The sequence below is a fragment of the Eublepharis macularius genome, chromosome 8 (assembly GCF_028583425.1).
Source record: "Eublepharis macularius isolate TG4126 chromosome 8, MPM_Emac_v1.0, whole genome shotgun sequence".
Lineage (NCBI taxonomy): Eukaryota > Metazoa > Chordata > Lepidosauria > Squamata > Eublepharidae > Eublepharis > Eublepharis macularius.
Window position 1 is genome coordinate 22,716,432 of NC_072797.1, and position 24,413 is coordinate 22,740,844.

Genomic DNA, 24,413 nt, shown 5'->3' on the forward strand with positions numbered 1-24,413 from the left:
CAGGTAGGGTTGCTAACCTCCAGGTAGGGCCTGGAGTTTCCTGGAATTATAACCGGTCTCCAGACGACAGAGATTAATTCCCCTGGGGAAAAAAGCAGCTCCAGAGAGTGGACTTTATGGTCTCATATTCTCCTGAGGTCCCTCCCGTCCCCAAAAGCTGCTGGCCCCAAGCTCCACTTCAAAAACTCTAGGAATTTCCCTACCTGGAGTTGGCAACCCTAGTTGCTTTAAGAATACAGTGGAGGGGAGGCGGCTTGAGCTTGCCAGAGGAAGAGCAGGATAAAAAGAGATAGTAAAAGCAACAGGTATGGCTCTCTCCATCACTACACCAGGTGGGTTGCCAACCTCTAGGTGGGACTTGAAGATGTCCTGCAATTACAACTCATTTCTAGACTACAGGGATCACTTCTGGAGAAAACGGCTGCTTTGGAGGGTGGACTCTATGGCATTATACCCCACTGAGGCTCCTCCCTGAACCCCACCTCCAAATCTCCAGGAATTTCCCATCCTAGAGTAGGCAATTTACTATGCTATTTTCTGACTGCTATATGCGGCTATTCCCTGCCACGAAATGTGACAAGCAACTCTCTATTTTACTGGCTGACGCACGCAAAAGCGTTCTGCACTCGCTCCAAGGCTCCTCACGTTCCAGGACTGACTCCCTAACAGCAAACAACGAGCTCAATTTCCAGGCTTCCTATCCAGCCACTCCACTTTTGCACGCCTCGTCCTCTCTCCTCATTGCGCATGCACTCGCCCATCACCGCGCCTTCGCTCGTCTTTCGGTTCTAAAGTCTCACGGGCAAACAAAAAAACCCTCCACCGCACAGGCGCAAATCATTCGCCTCCTTTCTTAAGGGACTGGCCAGTTTCCCTTCGCCTCGCTGCTCGCGCATGCGCGAGCCGGTTCGGTAGCCACGGTAACGGGACGCGGAGCGGCGCTCGAGCCGGTCTCGAGCCTTGTGAGGAGAAGTCGAGGCTGCTCGTTCGCTCGCGGCCATGACTGACATTCTCTGCGACTGGCTGAACAGAGAAGTGAAGCTCTCGCGGCCAGTGGGTGAGTCTTGCCTTGCAAAGAGGGGGAGTTGGGGGGGGGCTTCTCTTCCTGGCCCCACGGGCACGGGGGACACTGCGAGCGAGCGCCCAGTTCCTAGAACCAAGAGGCACCGGGGCTTGAACTCGCCTGCCAAGTCTTGTCCCTCTGCCCTCAAAGCGCTTGGCCCCATTCCCGGAGATTGGAAGTCCTTTGTTTGTTTGTTTGTTTTTAGTTATTCAGTCTTGTTGAAGGGTACTTTGCACACACCTTGACGAAGGGGGAAAAGTACTTTGCACACGCCCAGAGGCACTCTGCTAAACTAAAATGAAATAATTTGAGGGTTAGTCCAATTGAAGGAAAAGCACTTTGCACACAGCTTGATGATGAAGGAAAACAAGAACTTTGCACGAAGCCAGAGGCACTCTGCCAAACCAAAAATGAAATGAGGGGAGGGGGGTATTCAGTCTTGAAGGTAAAGTACTTTGCACACATCTTGATTAAGGACAACAAGTACTTTGCACATGGTGACAGGCACTGTGCTAAACTAAAATGAAATAATTATTTGGGGGTTATTCAGTTTTAAAGGAAAGTACTTTGTATACACCTTGATGAAGGAAAACAAGTATTTTGTCCAGTCCAGAGGCACTCTGCTAAGCTAAAATTTTAAAAATTTTAAGAGCCTGCGAAAGCGGGGAGGATGGAATATAAATATAATTTAATATAATAAATTAAATTAAATTAAAAAATAAAATATTGTTTGGTTACTCAGTCTTGTTGAAGGAAAAGTACTTTGCACGTACCTTGAGTAAGGAAAACAAGTACTTTGCACACAGCCAGAGGCACTCTGCTAAACCAAAAGTGAAATAAACAAGAGGGTTGTGGCACGTTAAATAAGTTTTGGTTAACATAAACCTGTGCTGACTAGAATCTATATGTTTTTATTCTAGCATAACTTCAGGTGGACTCGGATAAGCAGGGATCTGATAAAGTAGCCACTAGTCCATGCAAGTTTGTGCTAGAATAAAAGTTAGTCATTAAATTGCCAAAAGTCTCTTGACTGCTCCTTTGTATCGATTAACCACATATTTCTGGGGTATGCTTTAGCACTGAAAACAGGTGTAAAGCTTAGTGTTGCTCATGAACGGTAACCCTTTTCCTCAATCTCAGATGCATGAATCGGAGGAGGGGGAAGAAAAGGTGATGTGAATGTGTAATTTTTATTAAATCACACACTCTGGCATGGTGCTAGGATTCTGCTTTTGGCTGATTTTCAGATTAATTATGTCTTGGCACAATTAATTGTGAGAAAAGGTATTCTGTAGATAAAAACACTTTGCAGGGGGTAAACTTATGACTAGAGCTGGGTTGGAGGAGGCAGTGTATTTCAAGACTCCAAAATTAGCAATAGAAATTGTTGCATTAAGAGACAAATCACCCGGTGATAGGGAAGGTCAAATTCTTGTAATACTTTGCACATGCGGTTTCTTCTGCTCCTGGTTTGGAAATGTAGCATCAAGCCAATAATACAGAAATCCCCCACTCCAAATTAAGCACAGGTACAAGAATGTGCCACACGTTACATGTGGGGTTGTGTGGATGAAGGCCCTCATGGTTTTCCTTGCCATCATCCTTTTTCCAGCTAATACCAAACATTCAATCATGGCAAGACCAATGTGAAGCTTCTAGCATACCATATTCTAGAAAGACCCTGTATACTAAGCTATGTAGTCCTGTCTTCTCGACCCATCCCATGCACCTTATCCTGCTGTGCTTCACTGTAGTACATGTATTGATTTGCTTTTCCTGCTGGATACTCAGTCGTTTAAATTCTGCCCGCGTTTGGAAATAATGACCAACTCCTCATCCTGTTGATAAGGTGAAACTTCCATGTAATAAGCTGTCGTTGTTTTAAAAATGTTAATCCAGATATAATCAGTACTCCTGCTGGGTACAGTTAACTAGGAGATCTGTCCAGGGGAAGTTGGGTAGACAGATGGTGTGAAGAGCAGCTGAGCACCAATGGACAGCTGGAACAGGCAATGTTAGAAAGGAGATGGCTAGAGACAGTGGGAAGCTGCATTGGCTGCTTTCCTTTCCTTGGGAAATATTTGGGAGTTTCTTCTTGTAAGCCATGTTATTTAGTGCCTGAGTAGGAAGGAATCTCTGGATACTGCCCAAGTTTGTGGATTCAAGACCACCTGACAGGTATCCTTAGACTATTTTCACAATTGGATCTGAGCAAATGTCTTTCCCACTATTATCCTCTATCATATATTCCAGCAGCCATTAGATACAAATGCGGACAAACAGAAGCTTAAAAGAATGTGGAGAGTAATAACAACAGCAGTAGCAGCAGCAATAATAACAATAATAGATTTATATACCACTTTTCAGGACAACTTAATGCCTGCTCAGAGCAGTTTACAAAGTATGTTATTATTGTCCCCACAATCACCCTGTGAGGTGGGTGTGGCTGAGAGAGCTCTGGAAGAGCTGTGATTGACCCAAGGTCACCCAGTTGGCTTCAAACGGAGGAATGGGGAAGCAAACCCCAAGACAAGAAAGGAAAAGCTTGGAAAATTAGCTTCTAATTGTAGTCCTTCCATGCACACTTCTAGGGTAGCTAGAGGCCAACATTTACCTTTAAAAAGACGCATGTGGCTACTTCCGTCTACCCTCTGCTCTTTGGTTATCTTCTAGTGCTGTTCTAATTTACCTAAGGTGACCCCAGTAGGGGGCTTGCAAGGCAAGTGAGAAGCAGAGTTTGCTTGCTATTACAGGAAAGTCCTTGGTCTCGCATCCAAGTACCAATCCTGCATAGCTTCCGTGAGCTGATGAGGTTGGCCTATACCATGCTACCTTCCCTCTCTCGCCTGCTGTGCTAAAATCACTATTTATTATAACAGGTTGGGAAGTGGGTAAGGGCAGCAGAGCAGGAGTAAAAGAGTCTCTATCCTGTCTTGGACCTTTCACTGGTCCAGGCATACATGAGATATTTGGCTATTTATATTAGAGAGAAATGTAACCTTGAATTTGGTCAGCAGGTTCAGTGTCACTGCTTAATGCAGTACGGTGTGATCCAGCTATATACTGTGGTTTGCAAGGATGCTTCCCCTTTCCCCTAATTTTTCAGGGCCTGGGAGGCAGTATAAACAGAGGCTTTATCCAGCTCCCCCACCTGGTGACCAACCACACATAGCTTGTGAGCGGCATTTGGCTTTGTGGCTCATGAGCAGAGCAGGCTTGTGAATGCTTTGGGGAGGCAGTTCGGCATGTACTTTGGTATATTTTCTCAGTTCATAAGTGAAATACCTTTGTAGATAGTGCTTGTTCTGAGTTTCACAACACCTTTCACATTCCCAGAACTCCCCTTGGGCAAAAAGCAGGGAGGTTTTTCGTCAGCCAGCGCTCTTATGCGGATTCAAGAGACCCACAGCGGTTGGGTTTCCTGCATTAATAAGGACTCTGGAGGGTGGATCTTTCTAGTACATATGTGTTTATCCAGCAGTTCTTACTGTTTCAACTACAAATGCCTTCCCTCCAGAGAAAAATCTTATCCACACCGAGCAATGAAAATTCTCTAATGGAAAGCAGAACTAGCAGATTTCTAGCTCTCTTTGGACTGTGGGAGCAGGCAATTATATAAACACTTAAATTGCCCTTATGCCTCCTGGCTTCTCTATGCCATGTATTGACTGAAATTATGGTATCCTTGCTATCCATGAGCAGAGCCTTCAAATACTGAGAACTTAAGTGCCTGAACCTTCTCCTTGTGTGCTCACTTAGGACCAATGCAGATATTAAGACAGAAGAGTAGGATTTGCTTCCTTGGAGATTCTTTCCGTAGAGCTACAGCAAAATGTGGTTCAGGTTACCTTTCATCTCATCCCCAAAGCTCTGTCCAAAAGATACATATGGTAGTTCTTCAGATATTTTTTTTTTAGTTAGTGCAAAGGGGCAGCTGGGTTAGGCTCTTTCTTCACAGTTTCTTCTGCCCCAGTTCAATGCTTTGGGGAACTTTCCCCCCCTGTTTCTTTACAGCATTGTGGGGTATTCATGCACTTCTGGGTGTTTCCCTGGCATTTCTCCAGTTATTGACCATTTCCACACGTCCTTAAAGGGACGGCCCACTCACTGAACTCTGCTGACTTTCCCCCTTCACTCCACACATCTCCAGTTTTAAAACAGTAACAGGCTGTTTGGCTTCTGTTTTTTCTGAGAACACACTTTCCTGCGGTCCCCGAAAAGGTGTGGACAAAACGGAAGCCAAACAGCTTGTTATTGTTTTAAAATTGGAGACGTGTGGAGTGAAGGGAAAAGCCAGAGCAGTCAGTGAGTGGGCCGTCCCTTTAAGAATGTGTGGAAAGAGCCGTTTTCAAACCTGCTTTGTTCCAGAGTTTTGGGAAGATTGCAGTAAATTCTGAATAGCTGCTGTATGGGTGGGTAAATTTGGAATTTCCCACCCATATGACAATAATTTTCCCTGACCCTGTGCCTGCAGCAGCAGCTATTATTATTGTTGTTGTTATTAAAAACAGCACTGGTATATTGTTATAGTGACATACCACTGTAACAATAGGTGTAACAGGTTCTATGAATTCTCAGCTTTTATTTTTAAAAATTCTTGGGGAGACATAAGGAAAAGGCATATCTTCACCGTGACAGAAGCTAGAGACTTACTTAAAAAAAAAAAGCAAGTCTCTAAAAAAGTAAGTTTTAAAAAAATGAAAACTGAGAATTCACAGAATACTGATTTTTAAAAATCCTTTGATACAGCCTTTAATAGATCATGTCTTCCTGTTGATGTGTTTGGAGGTAGAAGTGGGTATCAGAGAATGTGCCTTGGACTGGTTTAAGTTGTCATTTAACGGACTCAGAGGGTTGCTGTGGGGCACCACCTGTCTTCAGTGTGGGAATTATCAGTGTGGGTTCTTATCCCTCATGTTATTCAGTCCCTACATAAAATTTTCATATGCATACCCTATTACATTGTTTATTGAATGCTGTTGATCATAGTCACGTACGTTGTGTAATCTGCCTTGAGTTTCAATGGGAAAGATGGACTACAAATAACATAAATAAAATAATTGTAAAAGCCCTGGTGGCTTATGGGAAGGGGATAGTCACTGCTGTGGGACTGAGCCAGGGAAACAGAAGGGAAACTTGCCACATGGAAGCTCTGGTGCCACTGTGCTTTACCTGCAGCCGCACCAACAAAGGGGAAACAACAAAAGCCCATCCTTGTGTGGAAACACCCTTAGTTCGTCATGGTAAAGTGAAACAAAAGTCCAGTGGCGTCTTAAAGACTTTCATGCTGTTTGTCCTTAAAGTGCCACTGGACTTTTGTTTCCTTTTGTATCATGCATGCTTCATCTTGGAAAACAAGGATATTGTTTGGTTGTTGTGGATCAGTAGATTATTGATCGGTGGTTTCTTTCCATGCCAGCCTCCTTCTCTGCTCCCCCCAAGATAAGCGTCCCTTTTACCTCAGCTGCGTGGGAACAGAGCACAGGAAAACAGCCTTCATGCCCCTGTGGTAACATTCCAGTCAGCCCATATATTTGAACAAAGGGATGAAATGTGTGGCTCAATCTAATAAACCCTGGCTTATATATTTTTTTCCATGAAATAATTGAAAAGGCAATGGCAAAACAGCTCCTTTTTTCATTAAACTAGATCAAGAATCTTTTGCCAGAGAATTTTCCTCTGGATTCCTGATTGGAGAACTTCTACACAAATATGAACTTCAGGATGACTTTGACCAGTTTTCGCAAAGCAGGTTAGTAGTTTTAAGGCAGCTCTCATGCAGCGTTCCTGGTATATGCATGAACATCAGGTCATTAACAAGCGGTACGCTGTGGTTTCACCGAATTTAGTTTGTGTGAATTACAGAATTGCTAGCCTCATGGATGTTCCTGTAGGACAAAACTTGGTTCACTCGCCTTGGTAGTTCTGTTATCCTCAGTCAGCTCCCTTAAACCTATTGCTAGAAAGTGAGGACAAGTTACGTCATCTGTTCCACAGTGGTACATGCCCAGACATGTTTGTTTGGTTATTTAGAATATTTCTATGCCACCTCTTCAGAATCCTGCTTGTGGTGCTGCTAATATGTGTGCACATTTTAACTACAGTAGAGCATCTAATTCGGCTGTCACTAATTCATAGAGGGATGTAAGAGGGCAGCTTCTGTGTGGCCAGCCTTAGAAAGTGAGATGGTTAAAACCAGATGTTTCTGGATCAGGATGTGGCAAATCACATCCATTTGTTTAAAAATGTATATACTGCATTACAGATTTCAAGGTGGTTTACAATTTCATATAAACATTAACTACAGATAAGTCACTCACGCCTGTCCACAGATACAGAATCATAACAAATATTGCCCCCGTATATCAAATACCTGTTTAGAAAGCTCTATCTTGCATTGCCTCCTAAATTCTAGCAATGATCATATGACTTCCTCTGAGGGGCTCATTCTGCAAAAATAAAGCTTTTGCTAAGGAAGCTGGTGCCAGGGCTGTAGCTGAGCTTGTATGATGGGACATTGGGTTGGGACGTCTGCTGGGCAAAGCGCAGTTGATGCTCAAGTTGGTAAAGAGAGAGGCAGTCCAATAAATATGTTGGTTCCATTGGTTCCAGTCTGTGAAGGGCCTTGAAAGTCAATACTGTCACTTTGAATTGTATTTGTTTGTTTGTTTAAAAAATGTATATACTGCCTTTCCTTGTGGCTTTAGGTAGCTTACAAATCACAATTTACATCATAAGAACTGTGTTGCCACTTTCTGCCAGTGGGTGAAGACTGTTTTTTTTTGTTTTGTTTCATTTGGCATTCCCTTAGTGACCCCAATGTTTTAATTGTCGTTTTTATGTGTTCTTATGTATTTTAACTCTCATTTTAATTATTTTAATGATCTGTTTAATTGTTTTAATGATGTGTTTTTGTTGGCTTTAATAGTTTTTAAAGTGTGATTTTTTTTTTATTATGTATGTTTCAATTTCTTAGCTGCCTTGGTGGCCCTTATACGAGCAGAAAGGCAAGGTATAAACAAATAATATAAAACATACAAAATACAAAGCCTCCAATTTCTCCCCCCCCCTCAATTGTTTGGAGCCAATATATGATTAAAAGCCATGGGAAATAAATGTCTCTTCAGCAACTTTTGAACATTTCTAGGGACAGTGCTCCCCCCCTTCACTTCCTTAAGGAGCCCATTCCACAGGGTGGTCGCTACAATGAAAAGGCACAGGTTCTAGTTGATGGTACCTTAAGTGGGGAAACAGCCAAGATTATAGTTGGGCCTGGAAATAAACAGAATCCAGGGCAGATGCTCCAGTGCAGGAGTTTGAAACTGCTGGCCTCTGTTAAGAGATAAACTCTCACACTCTGCAGTAGCACATGTAGCAGCTCTGGTTTGACCCCTGACATCTCTGATTAAAACTGATCCTGTGTAACAGTGTTGTAAAAGACCTCTGTCTGAAGTCATTGATGCTGGCTGTAGATAACTCAACAGACTAATTCAATATGACAGTTGTATTTGTTTATCTGGGAGTGGAGGATGGCTTTAGACTGCAAAGGTTCTGCTCTTCTGACGTCTGTTTTGCTTAGCTCTATTATTTGCCCAGGTCTTATGTGTATTGTAGAATGTGAAGCTTTTCAGGTAAACGTCTGAAAATACCTTTACATTCTCAAGCCAGAAGAGACCCTTATGCCATTACGTCTTCTGTTCTGTAAACCTACAGAGTCGCCAGTGCAAAACTTAACAACTTTTCTCGCATGGAGCCCACCCTACAGCTCCTGGGCGTGCAGTTTGATCAAAACGTGGCCCGAAATATCATGACGGAGCAACATGGGGCCGCCACCAAGCTTGTGTACCAGCTGTACGTGGCTCTAGAGAAGAAGAAGAAAGCTGGCCTCACCGGAGTCGCCATGGATGCCATGAGACCCTCGGCGCCTGCAAAGCTCAAGAGTGTTGGAACTGAGATGTATCGAGAGGTGAGCTTGTTATACATGGGCACCATTCTTTGTAGAGAGTCCTCTTTCGGCTGTGTGTAGCGTAGAAACTTCAAAAGAGAATATTTATTTTAAATATTTATTTATTTTTAAAGGGTTTTTAAAATTTTAAATAGATTTAATTTGATAGCATTTTTATATGACAAGCTACTTTAAGAGCACTTTCAAGGGGTGGTATGTACATTTTTAAAATAAAACTAGTCAGTATTAAGAACAAATAGTAAAAAGTTAATACTTAAAAGTAATAGAGATTAAAAATTATAATCAGTTGAAAATCCACCAATATTTAAAACCAGAATCTAGATTTTAAAAAAATTATTATGAAGTTTTCTGTGGCTGTGGCAGACTACTTTTTATCTAGAGCTTGATGATGTGTATGGTGGCTCCATTACACACATGAAGCTCCCCTAGCTACATGGGGTATCTTGGTATGGGTATAAATTTGCATACAAGACACTATCAGAACGAGTAAGTTCCACAGGTGTTGATCATAGTAAACACCGTGTCTTACGTACTGATTTTACCAACTCTGGGAGATTCCTGAAGCTGTCTTTCTCACATTAGTTCGGTGAAATACACGGTATTTTAATTACAGTCTGGTCTCCTTGCCTTGTCTTCTCCCAGCAAGTGTCTGAATTGTTCTTCCTACTCTCTGTCTTCAAATAAACAGCTGCTGGGCAAAGGCTTGCACTGTTAAACCATATTGGAAAACTGAAACTGGGCAAAATGCCCAGAAAGCTAAATAAGGAGATCCGAACTACGACTCACTCTGAACGTATGTTTCTTTTGTCTCACATACGTACACTCATGCTAAGCTGGCTGTGTTCCCTCTACCAGGGCGGCAGTTTCCTTAAAAGAGCCGCTTAACTGCAGACCAAATCCATACTGAGATGATTGCCGTGTTCTTTACACACACACACAAGCCCTCTATTTGTCACACATTTCTTCTTGGCTTGGACTGGGCTGCAGCAGCATCAAGTGACTATAAAAAGCCTGTTTCCGGATTTATGGCTCTTTTGAGAAGGCTTGATGAAATATTGTGGCCTTGGCCCAGCAGGGACAATTATTACATGTATGGAAGTAAGATTACAGGCACATGGCTCTGGGCTGGATGAAGAGGTAGGAGCTGTACGTGTGAATTCTTGCCTGATGAAGTTGCCTTATGTGCAGCTCTAGTTAGTGGTACCAGCTCTGTATGAAGGCAAGCATGGATGGGGCTGAGTGTAGTCTCCCCTTTCCCCCCTCCATGCCAAACATCTGCAGTCACCAGTTATACTGGGATATATAGGGAGCCCCGTGGTGCAGAGTGGTAAACTGCAGTACTGCAGCCCAAGCTCTGCTCACAACCTGAGTTCGATCCTGGTGGAAGCCAGGTTCAGGTAGCCGGCTCAAGGTTGACTCAGCCTTCCATCCTTCCGAGGTCGGTAAAATGAGTCCCCAGTTTCCTGGGGGTAAAGTGTAGATGACTGGGGAAGGCAATGGCAAACCACCCCGTAACAAAAAGTCTGCCAAGAAAATGTCATGATGCGAAGTCCCCCCATGGGTCAGTAATGACTCGGTGCTTGCACCTTTACCTTCTGTATAGCTGGGGTGGCCATGTGTCTACAGCTGCTTTCACACAGTGAGGAATATCCACATTGCTTTCATCACCTGTGGATGCAAAGTCACATAATTTACAGATAGAGCTTCCACAGGCAGGAATTTTCCACATACACTTTCCTTCATCTTGTTTCTGACTTTTCCCTTTCGTATGTGCTCTGCAGTGCCTCTGCATTAGCTCCCAGGGGTGTGATGGCCATGGTGCTATTATTTGTTGTTCTTTTCTTCATATGTGCACATATGCAAATAGTGTCCCCCCCCCCAAGTTGAAGTGCCACTACTTTTATTTTCTGTAGCTGGAGAGATATCTACACAGTGCAGTGCAGAAGGATTAGTTCAGCAGAGAATTCCTTCCTCCTCCCCCACCGAACTTTTTGCCTTATGGTGCTTTGGCACTAAGGTTATTATTGGTTTTAAAAAGAAAAAGCCCTATAGTGGTGTAGCTGGGGGGGGGGGAGGGAATCTGGAAAAATGGTACCCATGAGAGGTTGGCAAAGGCACCAAATAGGCAGGACCTTTGCAGGTCAGGAAAAGGTGTGCCATTCTTTCCAGCTGATGCACTAATGCAGTTGGGTTGACTTGGGAAAGTGTGTGTTGAGGAAGGGGGAAACCCTGACACAGGATGATTACAGCACAACATGGTATGGAATCTCTGAAAAGCACTCCCATTTGGAAGCCAAGGTGGAGAAAAAGCTCCCTGGGGAAGCAAACTTTAGATAACAAGAGATTTTGTTTAAGCTGCCTGTACCAATTAAGCTGGTGCGAATGAAATAGTATGTTTTAGCATTTAGGTAAGTTTACTGTGGAACAAAAGAATGTCTTGCTATTTGTACTTCATGCATGGTTTCAACTTTCTACAGAGGTTGAAAAATATTTTGCTATTAATCATGAATGTTATTCTATTTTTAAAAGAGTTGGAACCTTGCAGTTTTTTTTCCCCCGTTGCTGCGAGAGGGAAAAGGGGCAATCTTTGGGTCCCTTTGGGAGGAAGGCAGGCAAGGCATACTCATAAGTAAATAAACAAGATCTCCTTCAGTTTTCTTTCTCACTGCAGTCCCATCCCATTACTTTTTTGTCCATATTGGTTCCACCATGTCTGGCAGAGCCCTTTCAGGCTTTAAATGGAGCCCTTTCGCTTGCAGGATAGCTGGTAGGATCCAACACAGCATGTTTTACTGTCATAAATGTTTCTTTTAGTTTCATACTTTTTGCTTGGTCTGAGAGTCTGTCTACATGTTACTAAGTACCTAGGGATGCTCAAGTGCAGGATTGTATGTCTAGTCCTCAGTTAAATGCACGTGACATGAACGCCGGTTTCACGGGAGCTCCCTTTGTGTGACTGCATCTGCAAGTGATTTCAGAGGGCAAAGCACCAATTCCGCTCTGTTTTTGCTGTGAGAACATTTCAATGAATGGAGGTGGGAAGTGGGAGAAACTGGGATACCTTTAGCAGTTGAGGAGGGACTGATATCAAACACATGATGCGGAGCAAATTGAAGCATGACTGTGCAATCGAGTGCATGGAAAGTTGGAGGGGGGGCATGTGAAATGAGGTTCACTTGAGCATCCCTAGGTACTTAGTAATGTGTAGAGAGACTCTGAGCTAGGGGTTTCTCCCCCCCCCTCTCTGGGATAGTTTCAGATAGCCATGTTAGTCTGTAGTGGTGGTGGAGAGTGCTGTCAAGTCATAGCTGACTTGTGTTGACCCCTGGTGGGGTTTTCAAGGCAAGAGTCTTAACAGAGCTGGTTTGCCGTTACCCATAGAAGAACATAATTTGAGACCAGTATCATCTTAAAGATCAACAAAACTTTCCAGGAGATGAGCTTTCGTAAGTCAAACCTCACTGAACATAAATGATTTTTTTTTCTCTATGTGAAAAAGCTAGGTCAGTTCACTCCACATCCGGTTGTTATTCAGTGACCAATCTCTAAGAAACCTTATTGGAACAATTCTGCTTATGTTTAATTTTTTATTTCAGTAGTAATTGGTTGTCATGTGACCCTCACCAAACCAATTCCTAATCTATAAAACCAAAGGCATTGGCCACATCTGCCTGTCCTTTCCACCAAAGCAATGAAGCCACTTCATTTTATAGCAAGGTGAACTTGGGTTCATAAACCTCTGGAATGAACGTACCTGCTGTAATTGCACTGAGGGGCATGTAGTCGTGCATCCAACCATTGCAGTTCCTCTGATGAAACAGTATTCATGTTTGTGGAAGAGAAGGTGGCAATTTCTGCTGATTTCCCTTCTCCCGTCTCAGATCCCTACTTTGCCTCCTGTGTTGTTCCTGAGGGTCCTTCACGGTGTTCCGTGGGATGCAGCCGGAGGGAGAAAGTAGGAAAGTCCCTCTCTGCAAAGTCCACAGGTGGCTGGGCGTCAACCAATGTTTTCCTCAAATATTTTTGAAAATCTTCTCCTTTCAGCGCCTTAAAACCTTAGTGCCGCGTCAAGCGGACTTGTCGCTCCAGCAGATTTCGGACAACTTTCAGAGCAAAGCCAAGGATATGGACAGTAAGAAAGGTCAGATGTATCTTGTGGAGCAACAGAAAGCAAAAAAACTGCAAGAGGAGAAAAAAATTAAAGACATGGAAAAGGTGAATAGCTGACTGTGTCCCTTTTGTTCCCGTCCCCCGCTTACTCCCAGGAAAATGTACTTAGGATTGTCACCAAACAGTGTAATCCTCCTGAGTAGATTTATACCCTTCTAAGTACATCAGTGGGCTAGTATATTGTTACTCTACTTAGGACTGCACTATAAATGTTTTTTTTTTGAAAGACGACTCAAGCTACAGCTGGGTGTCCTGTAAAATGTTGTGTTTTGCCTCCTGATAAATATATTTTTATTTACTTACTTAGTTTATACCAAACTTTTCTCCCCAGTGAGGGCCCCAAGCAGCTTACATCATTCTCCTCTCCTCCATTTTATCCTCACAACAAACCTGTGAGGTAGGTTAGGCTCAGGGCCAAGCTAGAAGTGACGAAGTACACTTGAACGGCAAGTGAACAGACTCCGTGTATTCCTCCCTGTTTACTTGCGCTTCGCTTGCGCTCCACTCGATCACGAATGGAGCGCAAGTGAACAGGGAGGAATACATGTGAGTCTGTTCATTTGCCATTCAAGTGTAATTCGTCACTTCTAGCTTGGCCCTGAGTGGATGTGACTGGCCCAAGGTCGCCCAGCAAGCTTCCATGGCAGAGCGGGGGTTCCAACCTGGGTCTCCCAGATCCTTGTCCAACATTCAGCACTGCCGCATATTGGAGAGGAGAGCATATCTTCCTGATTTTGTGATGGTTGCACTGAATATTCAGTGGGGTTTACTCCCAGGAAAGTATTCTTAGGATTGCAGCCTAACTCTCAAAATGATTGCCTCTGGTCTCTAAAAAGTTCTTGAACCTATTTTTGCACCTGAGAGGTCTTGTTGGTAATTCAAGCTGTGGAACAAACGTTGCTTCCAGTCCCTATGCACATTCATACAAAGGCACACTCTGCAGTGAGGATGGCCATGCACATCCAGAAGTGCACTTGCACATACTCTGAACATGGAAGGCTGCATCTACTTGTGGGTCTTTCCTTCAAGATCAAGAAGTTTCACTTTGATGAATATCTTTCCCTTTCATTTTTTTCCATTACTGCTCCAAAGCATGTGGTTTGACTCTTTTGCTGATTACTTTTTGTGTCGGGGGCAGGGGGTGGGTGGGCTTTGTCCCCAGTGTGGGTTCAGGATTCCTGAACTAGGTTTTAAGTTAAACTTTGACTATGAACATTACAAAATTAGTGCTGCTCTGTTAAACCATATAACACATCTATTTGTTACATATGTCAACTTAAAGTTGATTTTGTTTCCGTTCAACTTGGACTAACTTTCAAAGACAACTGGATCCTAATTCTCCATTGTGATTGGTTGTCATATTTGACCATGTTAGGTTTTCAGTAAATGCAAATTTGTATTGAGAAGAGCTGCTTATTTTGCTGTGACAGAGAACTAGTGGTTATGGGTCCTTGACAAGGGTTTGGGAGACCCAGGTTTCTACCATGGAAAGATGAGTGACCGTGGGCCACTCTCTCTCAGCCTAACCTACCTCACAGGGTTGTTGTTGTCAAGGTAAATATGGATGAGAGGCATGCCCCTCCCCTCGAACACTTTTGAGAATAAATATCTGACAGATAAATTGTGTGGGTATTTATTGATGATTAAACTCTGGTGGAAATGGAGTCTTTATTTATAATTATTAAAGTCTTTGCACTCTCTCTCAGCTTCCAGCTCTTGTTCTTCTAAAATCTCCCTCTAAAACAAGAGCAGACATTACCTGATTAACAGTGCAATCCTATGCAGAGTTACTCCAGTCTAAGCCCATTGAAGTCAATGGCCTTAGACTGGAGTAACTCTCCATAGGATTGCACTGTTAATCCCACAGTTTTATTTATGCTTGTGAAGCTTGTGTGGGCAGAAACTGACTCTCCCATGAATTTTGCTGCAAAACCATACTGCTTTCTGGGCAATTAATACTTCTTTTCTAGCCTGTTTTTAAATAGCTCATTAGCTTTTCATGGTGTGTTTAGAAAGTTGTAGAGAGGAGGAGGCAGCATGAAATCATGGCCAAGATTCAAGCCGCCATCATCCAGATCCCAAAACCGTTGCCGCAGCACACCATGCAGGCGATCGAAGCCCAGAAATTACTGAGGAAGAAAAGGGAGGCAGAAGTAAGTGCCGGGGTTTTGTTTTGTTTTCTGATCTTTGAATGAAAACGAAAACCAGAAACAGTGGAGTGTGCTGCACATTCCTTGACCAGGCACCACATCTGAAGAATATTCCCCTGGAGGCCTGGGCTGTTTTATGTGATGCAGAGAAAAGCTGTTTGTGGTGCTACCTATTGCATTTCTACCGTGTAATGATAATGATTGATAAAGATGATGGTGTCTGTAATAATGGGAGTGGTACTCTCGCAGAATAGTCTTAGCAGAAGGCTTTATGGTGGGTAACAGTGACCTGGATCACATGGAAACAGCTGAGTTTTCAGTAATTAGACTAGAATACTTTGGAAACCTGGAAATCACGTGAAACGTCCAACTCCATGGTCTCTCCAAAACAACAAGGGCCCCAGAAGTTTTGTCCACCTAGTTGTGGCTTCCCACAAGCGTTTGACTGCCCTTTTGCTATGCTGTCCCCATTGTGCAGCAAAAACCTGAGCTTGGGCTAGCTACATACACGGCTCCAGGTCCTCTGATTTTACAGAACTGTTCTGAGCAGGACTTTTAAACATGACAAACTAACCAGAGCCATGTCACACATCTATGTTAGCAGCTATTTGTGGTTAATTATAGGGTAGAATCCAGTTAACATATTGAACAGAAGGAGGGCAGGTCAAGTGAGCTTGCTTGTTTTTCAGAGCACTTACACAGAAATTCGGAAGTTTGAACAGCAGATGAGGAAAGAGGCATCCATGCACACCATCAGCAAACTCAATGACAGGTAAGATTTGGGACAGTAACTTCAGAGCAAATAGAGCTTTGTTGTTCTATTGCAATGTATAAAAACAGAAGCAAGGAACTGCCTTCTAACTTTGAACTTGCCAGCCATCCTCGGTTCATCAGCATTCCTTTCAGGGAATTTGTTTGTCATATTTTTTTGAAATGTTTTTGGTACTTGCTTGCTAGGTGCGCTCTCTCCCCTTTTTCCATTTTGCATTGAAAGCCCCGTTTCCACAATGCCTGGAAGATCATTTACACATTTTCTCCATTGCAGATGGACTGTTGCATCCAATCTGGAATTTCTATTCCAGAAATTTTGAGAATTCCCTATAAAATCTGTAGGATTTAAATTCTCATTTAGGGCAGAACCAGATAGCCCAAGACACAGGATGCTGATGAAAGTTGCAGCTCCATGTCTAGCCCCACCCCACCCCGCCCCCAGTGTGCTGTCATGAAACATGTGACATGACGTCAGAGATGGGCTGGGAGATGAAAAGAGAGCCCCTCCCCATCCCACAACCATGCCCCCTCCCCTGATGGAGGGCTGAAGAGCCAACCAGGTCAGGCAGCGGAGGAGGATCTTCTGTAATGTTCCTCACCACCTGCACCATGGGGGCAGGTGGGGGCTCTGGGACAGAGAGTCCTCCAGTGTAGAGGCTCACCAGGATTTTCCCAGTAAAGTAAATGGCCCATCTGCCCCTGCATGACATCAACGAATCAAGCATTTCCCTACCCCTCCCACCATTGTGTTATATTTAGCATGAGGGGTGGGAAGAAGTGAAGGAATGGCCAACTGGTGCTTGATGTCACACATTATATTGCATAACATTATACAGGGTGAGCCCTGACCTGGATAGCCCAGGTGAGCCTGATCTCATCAGATCTCAGAAGCTACACAGGGTCAGCCCTAATTAGTAGTTGGGTGGGAGACCCCCAGTGAAGACCAGGCAGGCAATGGCAAACCACCTCTGTTAGTCTCTCGCCTTGAAAACACCACCAGGGGTTGCCATTGGTCAGCTTTGACTTGATGGTACTTTCTACCACCATGTATGGTTGAACCAGGGGAGGGAGATGTGGGGCTGCTGCTTTCTGGCAACAGTTCCCTGTTTGGGGTGTGGGTTTAATTCCACCTTTAGATGCAGAAGTGCTCTAAGTGATCCAGGTGTTTACTGTGTTAACTGAATTCCTCTCCGTCTGTGGTCTTAAGAAAAAAACTGTGCTGGTCTACAGATGTGGCCTTTGGCTCAGCTTTGTATCAAAATCTCCAGGCTCCATCGTGAGACTACTTTAATAAGCTGTACCATAAGCTTACCACTCTGCCCCTTAAGCTGCAGTACTGCAGCCCAAGCTCTGCTCACGACCTGAGTTTGATCCTGGCGGAAGCCGGGTTCAGGTAGCCGGCTCAAGGTTGACTCAGCCTTCTATCCTTCTGAGATCAGTAAAATGAGTACCCAGTTGCCTGGGGGTAAAGTGTAGGTGACTGGGGAAGGCAATGCAAACCAACCCGTAACAAAAGTCTGCCAAAAAAAAGTCGTGATGCGACGTCCCCCCATGGGTCAGTAATGACTCGGTGCTTGCACAGGGGACGACCTTTACCTTTGCCTACCATAATCCTCAGCGGACATCCAAAAGGGAAGGGAGGTATTTGTTTTGTGTATTTATTAAGAAAATGTATATATGGCCTCTTCAGAGACCCACTTGAAGCTGCTCTTGAAATAAAAATGACACAGTAAAATCATTAAAAAGCAGTTAAGATTTTTTTTTTGTCTTCCAGTTCTTGGGGGGCTATACCACTTCTCTCCCCCCCCCAAACTTTTATTGGCAAGTTACATATAACAATTAACAATCAACAAATAACAGATCAACCAATATTATACATATACAAACAATTTTGGGATTGTCCAGTGTGATAACATTGTCTATCATTAGTGATTTACAGAGCTGAAAAATACAACAATTAGCATTATCATAATGTTCCTTAATGATTAGGTGAGATATACACATAATTACAATGTAAAATAACCAGAGTTTGTTATAGTTTGTAAAAGTTTCGATTTTGGCTGAAGATTATTTCTTTCTATATAAGTGAAAAAGGGGAACCATTTTTCGACAAAATTTGTATCCGCAGGGAAGTGTTCAGCTTTATGTATGTCGTCGGTTACTTTGTCAAGAATAAAGTTATTCCATATTTTCCCCAACCAATTCTCAATTGTTGGTATGTGATTAGCCTTCCAGAACGTAGCTATGACGCTTTTTTCTGCAACAAGGAAGGATGCTATAAGCTCCCTTCTAATTTTTGGGATTGTCAATTCTTCCCATTGATCTAGAAAAATTAATTTTGGATCTAACGGGACTGTATAACCTGTTATCAGTTTGATTTCACTCAGTACTTCATTCCAAAATTTAGAAATGTGATGGCACTCCCACCAACAATGGGCATAGGTGCCTTCTTGCCCACAGTTCTTCCAGCACAAGGGAGATGCAGAGGAGGAGATTAACGATATCTTCTTCGGGGTTAAATACCATCGATGGATGATTTTATATGTCTGCAGTTTTATCACATTAATGTTAGAATTGAAGATGTAGGAAGACCAGATCCTTTGCCACGTGGAGCTCGCTCTATCTACTCCACAGTCTTTATACCATCCAGTTTGACAGCTCAGTTGGTTTTTACTAGAGAGGTGTAATATAATTTTGTATAATTTAGCTATTATTCCTTTCCTTTGAAAAGTAGCATTGTCTAACAATGTTTCAAATTCTGTTAGAGGTCTTTTAACTATTGCTTGGAGGTCAATCTTTTCTGCCATATTTTTTAATTGTAGATATTTGTACCAATGTATTTTATCTTTTAATTTATGTTCTAATTCTGCTTTCTCTAATAGTCAGGACTATTAGAAAAAGCAGTTAAGAAATTATGAATAACACAAGCTATAAAAATAAGCAGTTTCCAGACAATGGAAGGATTTTTAAAATCAGCTATCGGGTGGGTATCTCAGCTGGATGATGCCTCTTCTGTGAGGACTTTGAAGTATCTCCTTAAGTTCTTGTCCCAGCCCAACCCAGCCTTATCATTTGCATTCAGTCCTATCTAAAACATTTTCATCTCACCCAAGAGCTCAGGGCAGCAGCATATACGGCTCTGCCTTACTCTTTTTATCCCCCAACAGCCTTCTGAGGTAGGTTAGGCTGCAAGAGGGAGAGGGACTGGCCAAGTTTCATGGCATATTGGGGATTTGAACCAAGGTTGTCCAGTTTCCAGTCCAAAACTTAAAACATTACAACACGCTGGCTCTTGTTATCCTTTCAATTTTTTATCGTCCCTCGCGCAAATTTGATTCCTCTCCTTTTCTCTTCTACAACTCCCTCCCCACCCTACTGAGATGTAAATTGTAAGCTCTTCCTATTAGTGTGTCTGTTTCCCTCCCTTATGTTACTCTGTAAAGTACCGTGTACTTCCTTGGTATTCTGCCAATCACGAATAATGCTGAGGAAGTCATGGGCTGATTCTGCCCAGGTTGGATAATGCACTTTCAATGCACTTTATCAATTGTTTGAGGTGGATTTTTTGTTTTGTACATAAAAAAAATCCGTTCCAAATGATCTGTAAAGAGGATTGGAAGTGCATTATCCAAAGTGTGCGGAATCACTCCTTAGAGCAGAAAAGCAGCCGTTCACCCAGATGCTTTTGCAAAACCTTTGACGCTTGACACCTCTCTCGTTGCCTTAGCATGATGCAGATGGTGTTGCAGACGCGAGACTTGACTGCTTCATCCCCAGCCATCACACAGCTGCTGAACACCTACTCGGATGATGAATACATAAGGAAAATTCAGAAACGTCTTGAGGAAAACACCTTTGCTCGTGAGCAGCGAGAAAAAAGGCGAAGGAAGATGTTACAAGAGCAACTCGTAGCCCATGAAGCACAAGAGGTGCGTCACCTTCTGAAATATATGTGACAGTTGGACGACTCAGCAGCAACTGGCTGTTTTGTACTAACTAGTGACGTTGCAAAATTTAAAAATAGCTGGCTCTTCATGCAAAATGTTCCTGCCTGTAATACTTTATGACTTAATTCCCCTTTGCTCTCAAATTGTTCATAATTCCACTCTGCCATGGAAGCTTACTGGGCATCCTTAAGCCAGTCACTCTTTTTCAGCCTAACCTTCCTCACAGGGTTATTGTTGTGAGGATAAAATGGAAGATAGGAGAATGATGTTTTCACTTGGGTGCCCACTGGGGAAAAGAACAGGATATAGATCTCTAAATACATATTTTTAAATTAATAATATATTTCAAGTTAGTGTGCTGTTTTTACACCTGTCATTTGGCAGTCACCCAACTCAGCTATCAAAGCCAGTAGCTGTTGTTGGAGCACACCCAAAAGTTGTTTAACCTCCTTTGGGGTCTCGAGGGAATTGCCCTGCTTTCTGAAATTGCCTTGTGCTTTTCTATAAATGGGAAGGTTAATACTAGCAGAGCTGCCCTTGCTTCCTCCCCTGCAAGGCAGTTCATGCCAATAAATATACAGCATGGGCAAAGCATTGTGGTGATGCATGAAGCACATGGAAGGAAAGGGCCTGTCACATGTTTGCTTAGGCGGTACATTGCATTGTCCTGTCTCCTCATCTGAACTACAATTTCCAAGCAGCAAGGCAGGGGCAGGCTTAGTTGATGATGATGATGATGATGATGATGATGATGATGATGATGATGATGATGATGATGATGATGATGATGGACAAATTAGTGCCCCACCCAGAGTGGTGAACAAGTTAGTGTTATCCAGGATGGGGTCCCAGAATCACTATTACTGGCTCCTGCCAGGGCCAAGCAAGGGGTGGTCCTTGCCCCACGAGGTGGACAGGAGCCCCTGCTGCCACTGGAAGCCAGTAGCCCCAGCACCTTGTTTCCCATTAGGTAAGACCACTCCTGAAGCATAGCGAGGATGTACCTATGCAACGAAAAGCAAATCTCTTGAGTACTCTTGATCCAAAGCAATCTGTTTTTTTCCTTTCTAGAGTGCACTTGCAATTATTATTTGTTAAGAAAAATAGATAAATGAAATAGATACATGAAATAATATATAGTAAGAAATTTCTGATGCTTCAAGATACAGAAGTAAGCCAGTCATAATGTTAGAAACAAGAAAAAGAAGGCATGAGAGAAAAACGAATTCATCCTATCAGATAATAAATTAGATATTTCTATTTTTTATGTACAGAGTTCCAATTAACAGCTATTTATTAATATCCCAGGCTTTCTGCAAAGCACTTAAATTACATAAAAACTTCTTTAGATTTATTCATCCATTTGTTTGGGAGCGGGGAGACAGTTTAGATTTCCAATATTTAGCAAAGGTTAATCTTACCGTGGTAATTAAATACAGAGTTAATTGCCCAAACTTTTTTGGGATTGGAACATAATTTAAATGATACAATTAAGTGGAGGACTGCACCTTTGTACCAAATGCAAATAACAACGATCTTGTCAAGATTGCCCCAAAACTATTAGCCCTCACCCATTTCTGCCACATATACAAAAAAAGACTGTCTTCCCCTCAAAACCAAAAGCTACTGGAATTATTTTGATAAATTCTTGCTAATTTCAAAGGACTTAAACACCACTGGTACATTATTTTACGTAACTTTTCTTTATATAGCATGCTAACTGAAAAGGTAGAACTATGCTTTAATAGAAATGACCAAGATATTTCACCCTATTAGTAAATTTCACATAACAAAGCCAACAACTTTTATCATTATTATGTTTATTAATGTAAATTCAGATTTTTGTACATTTAGCTTATGATTGAAACTATGCTGTAACTATCCAAACTATCTTTTAAAGCCTTACTGGAATTTTTAACGTTTGACACAAACAAAACCAAGATCAAACCAGCGCTCGTAATTAGTGACCCAGTTACAATGTGAGCCATGGGGAGTTCATCCATTACTAGTTGTGATGAAGATAGTTTCATGTTTTCTCCCAGTAGAGCTGGACCTAGTTAAGTAGCTCTGTTGTGGATTGCTTTTTACTTCCTTTAGGAGGCATATAGAGAAGAGCAGCTCATCAACCGACTAATGAGACAGTCACAGCAGGAACGCAGAATTGCCGTACAGCTGATGCACGTGCGGCATGAAAAGGAAGTGCTATGGCAGAACAGAATTTACAGAGAAAAACAGTTTGAGGAAAGACGACTTAAAGAATTCCAAGAAGCCCTTGATAGAGAGGCGGTAAGCATTAATTATTTTCTTTCGTTTTTAAAAGGTTGTTTTGTTGGTTTATAATCACAAAGTGCAATCACAAGCACATTTATTCTGACATTGATTTTATTTTAAGGATCTATTTAAAAGGTTAGAACTGAATCATAGGATTAAAAGGCCTTACCTAGTTACCAAAGAAGCCACTATCATCAGCAGTGTTTAAGAAGGTTCCAAATCTTCTGAGAAGCTTGGTGCTGGGCAGTGTCAGAGGGGCTTCATGTCCCAAGACAGGGTCTTCCAAACATTAGTTTACCTAAGATTTATAAATGTGATAGCCACTTTCTTTCAGAATTTCTCAGGCCTGACAAGAATGTTACCTTACCAGAACTGGAGGATGTAAAGCGAGAACAAAAAAAGCTGACAGCCCAAGCCTCTTTCCCTGCTAGCACCCAGCTATGAGCCATCATACCGTATGCATGCGCATTAAGGCATCATATGGGAAAGCTGGCTACATTGCAGTATAGTGTGTGTATATGTGCTGTGAATTCAGATGTGTTGGGCTAACTTGTGGAGATTTTCCCCTTAACAAAGGGGAGTTCACTAATAAGGTTTTTGCAGTGTGGATTCAGTGAGGCTGCCCATGTGTGTGTGTTTTGTATGTTGTCTCCTAGCTATGGCTGTTCAGTCAAGCCCAGACATGTGCAGAACCCAAGCCCTCACATGTTAGTTAAATAACCATCTCCTCCTAGGACACTTCCCAGTCAGGGTAACAATGAAGAAATTGGGTCCAGAGGAGTTAGCCATGTTAGTCTGCAGTTGCAAAATAGTAAAGAGTCCAGTAGCACCTTTTTAAGTCTAACCAATTTTCTTGTAGCATAAGCTTTCGAGAACCTCTTCGTCAGATGCATGGAAAAACAATGGCTCCTAGACACCTGGGAAGCCAGGTTGCGGGCGATGCGGGGGAAGTGGGCGGGGAGATGGCATGGCGGCTGCCATGTTGTGGAGGGGACAGGGGAATGACCAGGGGCTGAGGGGGCATGCCCAGGCACATCCAATGCGGGCCACTGGTCTAAGAAGCTGGCCCCCACCCCTCGGCCCATGGCAGCATCCCACCCAGCCCTCCCTTTTGTCACAACTTTGGGGTTAGTAGGCTGTGTATTGGGCTTTGGGCACCGATCTGGGCCCTCAGGCTCAGTTTCCCTATTATGGGGGTCCCCATAAGGGGTCTGGGGAGTGAGAAACGGCCAGTGCATGCACAGTCAGGGGTTGTCAGTCCGCCTCACTCCCAGGTGGCAGGGGATGTTTCACACAGGGGTGTACACCCACGTGGCATCCCACTGACTGTCATCCCATGGTTCCCCCCCTCAGCAGGAGTCTGAGGGGGCGTGTAGGGCATCAGCTTGGCAGGGGGGTCAGCCGATGCTTAGATCCGTGCCCGATATGTGCCTTTGCTCCCCAAGCTGTAATCTCAATAAAGTTGTGGCCTTCTTTACTTCCGGCACTGTCTGTGTGTTTTTGTTGCCGTGTCCCCTCCCCGCTCTCCTCCCCCACTTAGCACTCGCCTGCAAATGGAAATTGCATCTGAGGAAGAAAAATGTGGTTCTGGAAAGCTTATGCTACAATAAAATTGGTTAGTCGATGAAAAGATTGAAATTGTTAAAGATTTTCTATTCCTTGGCTCAATCATCATCCAAAGAAGAGACTGCACCCAAGAAATCATAAGGAGATTTGAGACTTATCTATGAAGAAGCTAGGGGACTAAGGTGATGATAATTGATACTTTAGTATTCCCCGTTACTATGTATGGATGTGAAAGCTGAACAATGAGGCAACTAAAAGGAAGAAAATTTATTCATTCAAAACGCAGTGTTGGAAGAGAGTTTTACAAACACCATGGATGGCCAAAAAGTAAGGTTCTAGATGAAATCAAGCCTGAACTCTGCCTAGAAGCTAAAATGATAAAACTGTACTTTGGTCACATCATGAGAAGACAAGACTCTGGAAACGATGATGCTAGGAAAAGTTGAAGGCAATGGGAAAAGAGGAAGACCCAACATGAGATAGGTTTTGAGTCAATAAAGGAAGCCACG

The 24,413-nt window shown here is 43.0% G+C and overlaps 1 protein-coding gene across 1 annotated transcript in view; it reads left to right on the plus strand.

The window, feature by feature from the left end:
* The first annotated feature begins 971 nt into the window (after nucleotides 1–971).
* The window catches only part of SPEF2 (sperm flagellar 2), a 35,993-nt gene continuing 12,551 nt past the window's right edge, over nucleotides 972–24,413 (plus strand). The window contains exons 1-8 of the mRNA XM_054987321.1: nucleotides 972–1,057; nucleotides 6,713–6,815; nucleotides 8,777–9,029; nucleotides 13,074–13,244; nucleotides 15,212–15,352; nucleotides 16,039–16,121; nucleotides 19,848–20,049; nucleotides 22,165–22,353. Coding sequence (XP_054843296.1) covers nucleotides 1,000–1,057; nucleotides 6,713–6,815; nucleotides 8,777–9,029; nucleotides 13,074–13,244; nucleotides 15,212–15,352; nucleotides 16,039–16,121; nucleotides 19,848–20,049; nucleotides 22,165–22,353 — 1,200 coding nt within the window. The 5' untranslated portion in view covers nucleotides 972–999. The remainder of the gene's footprint in view (nucleotides 1,058–6,712; nucleotides 6,816–8,776; nucleotides 9,030–13,073; nucleotides 13,245–15,211; nucleotides 15,353–16,038; nucleotides 16,122–19,847; nucleotides 20,050–22,164; nucleotides 22,354–24,413) is intronic.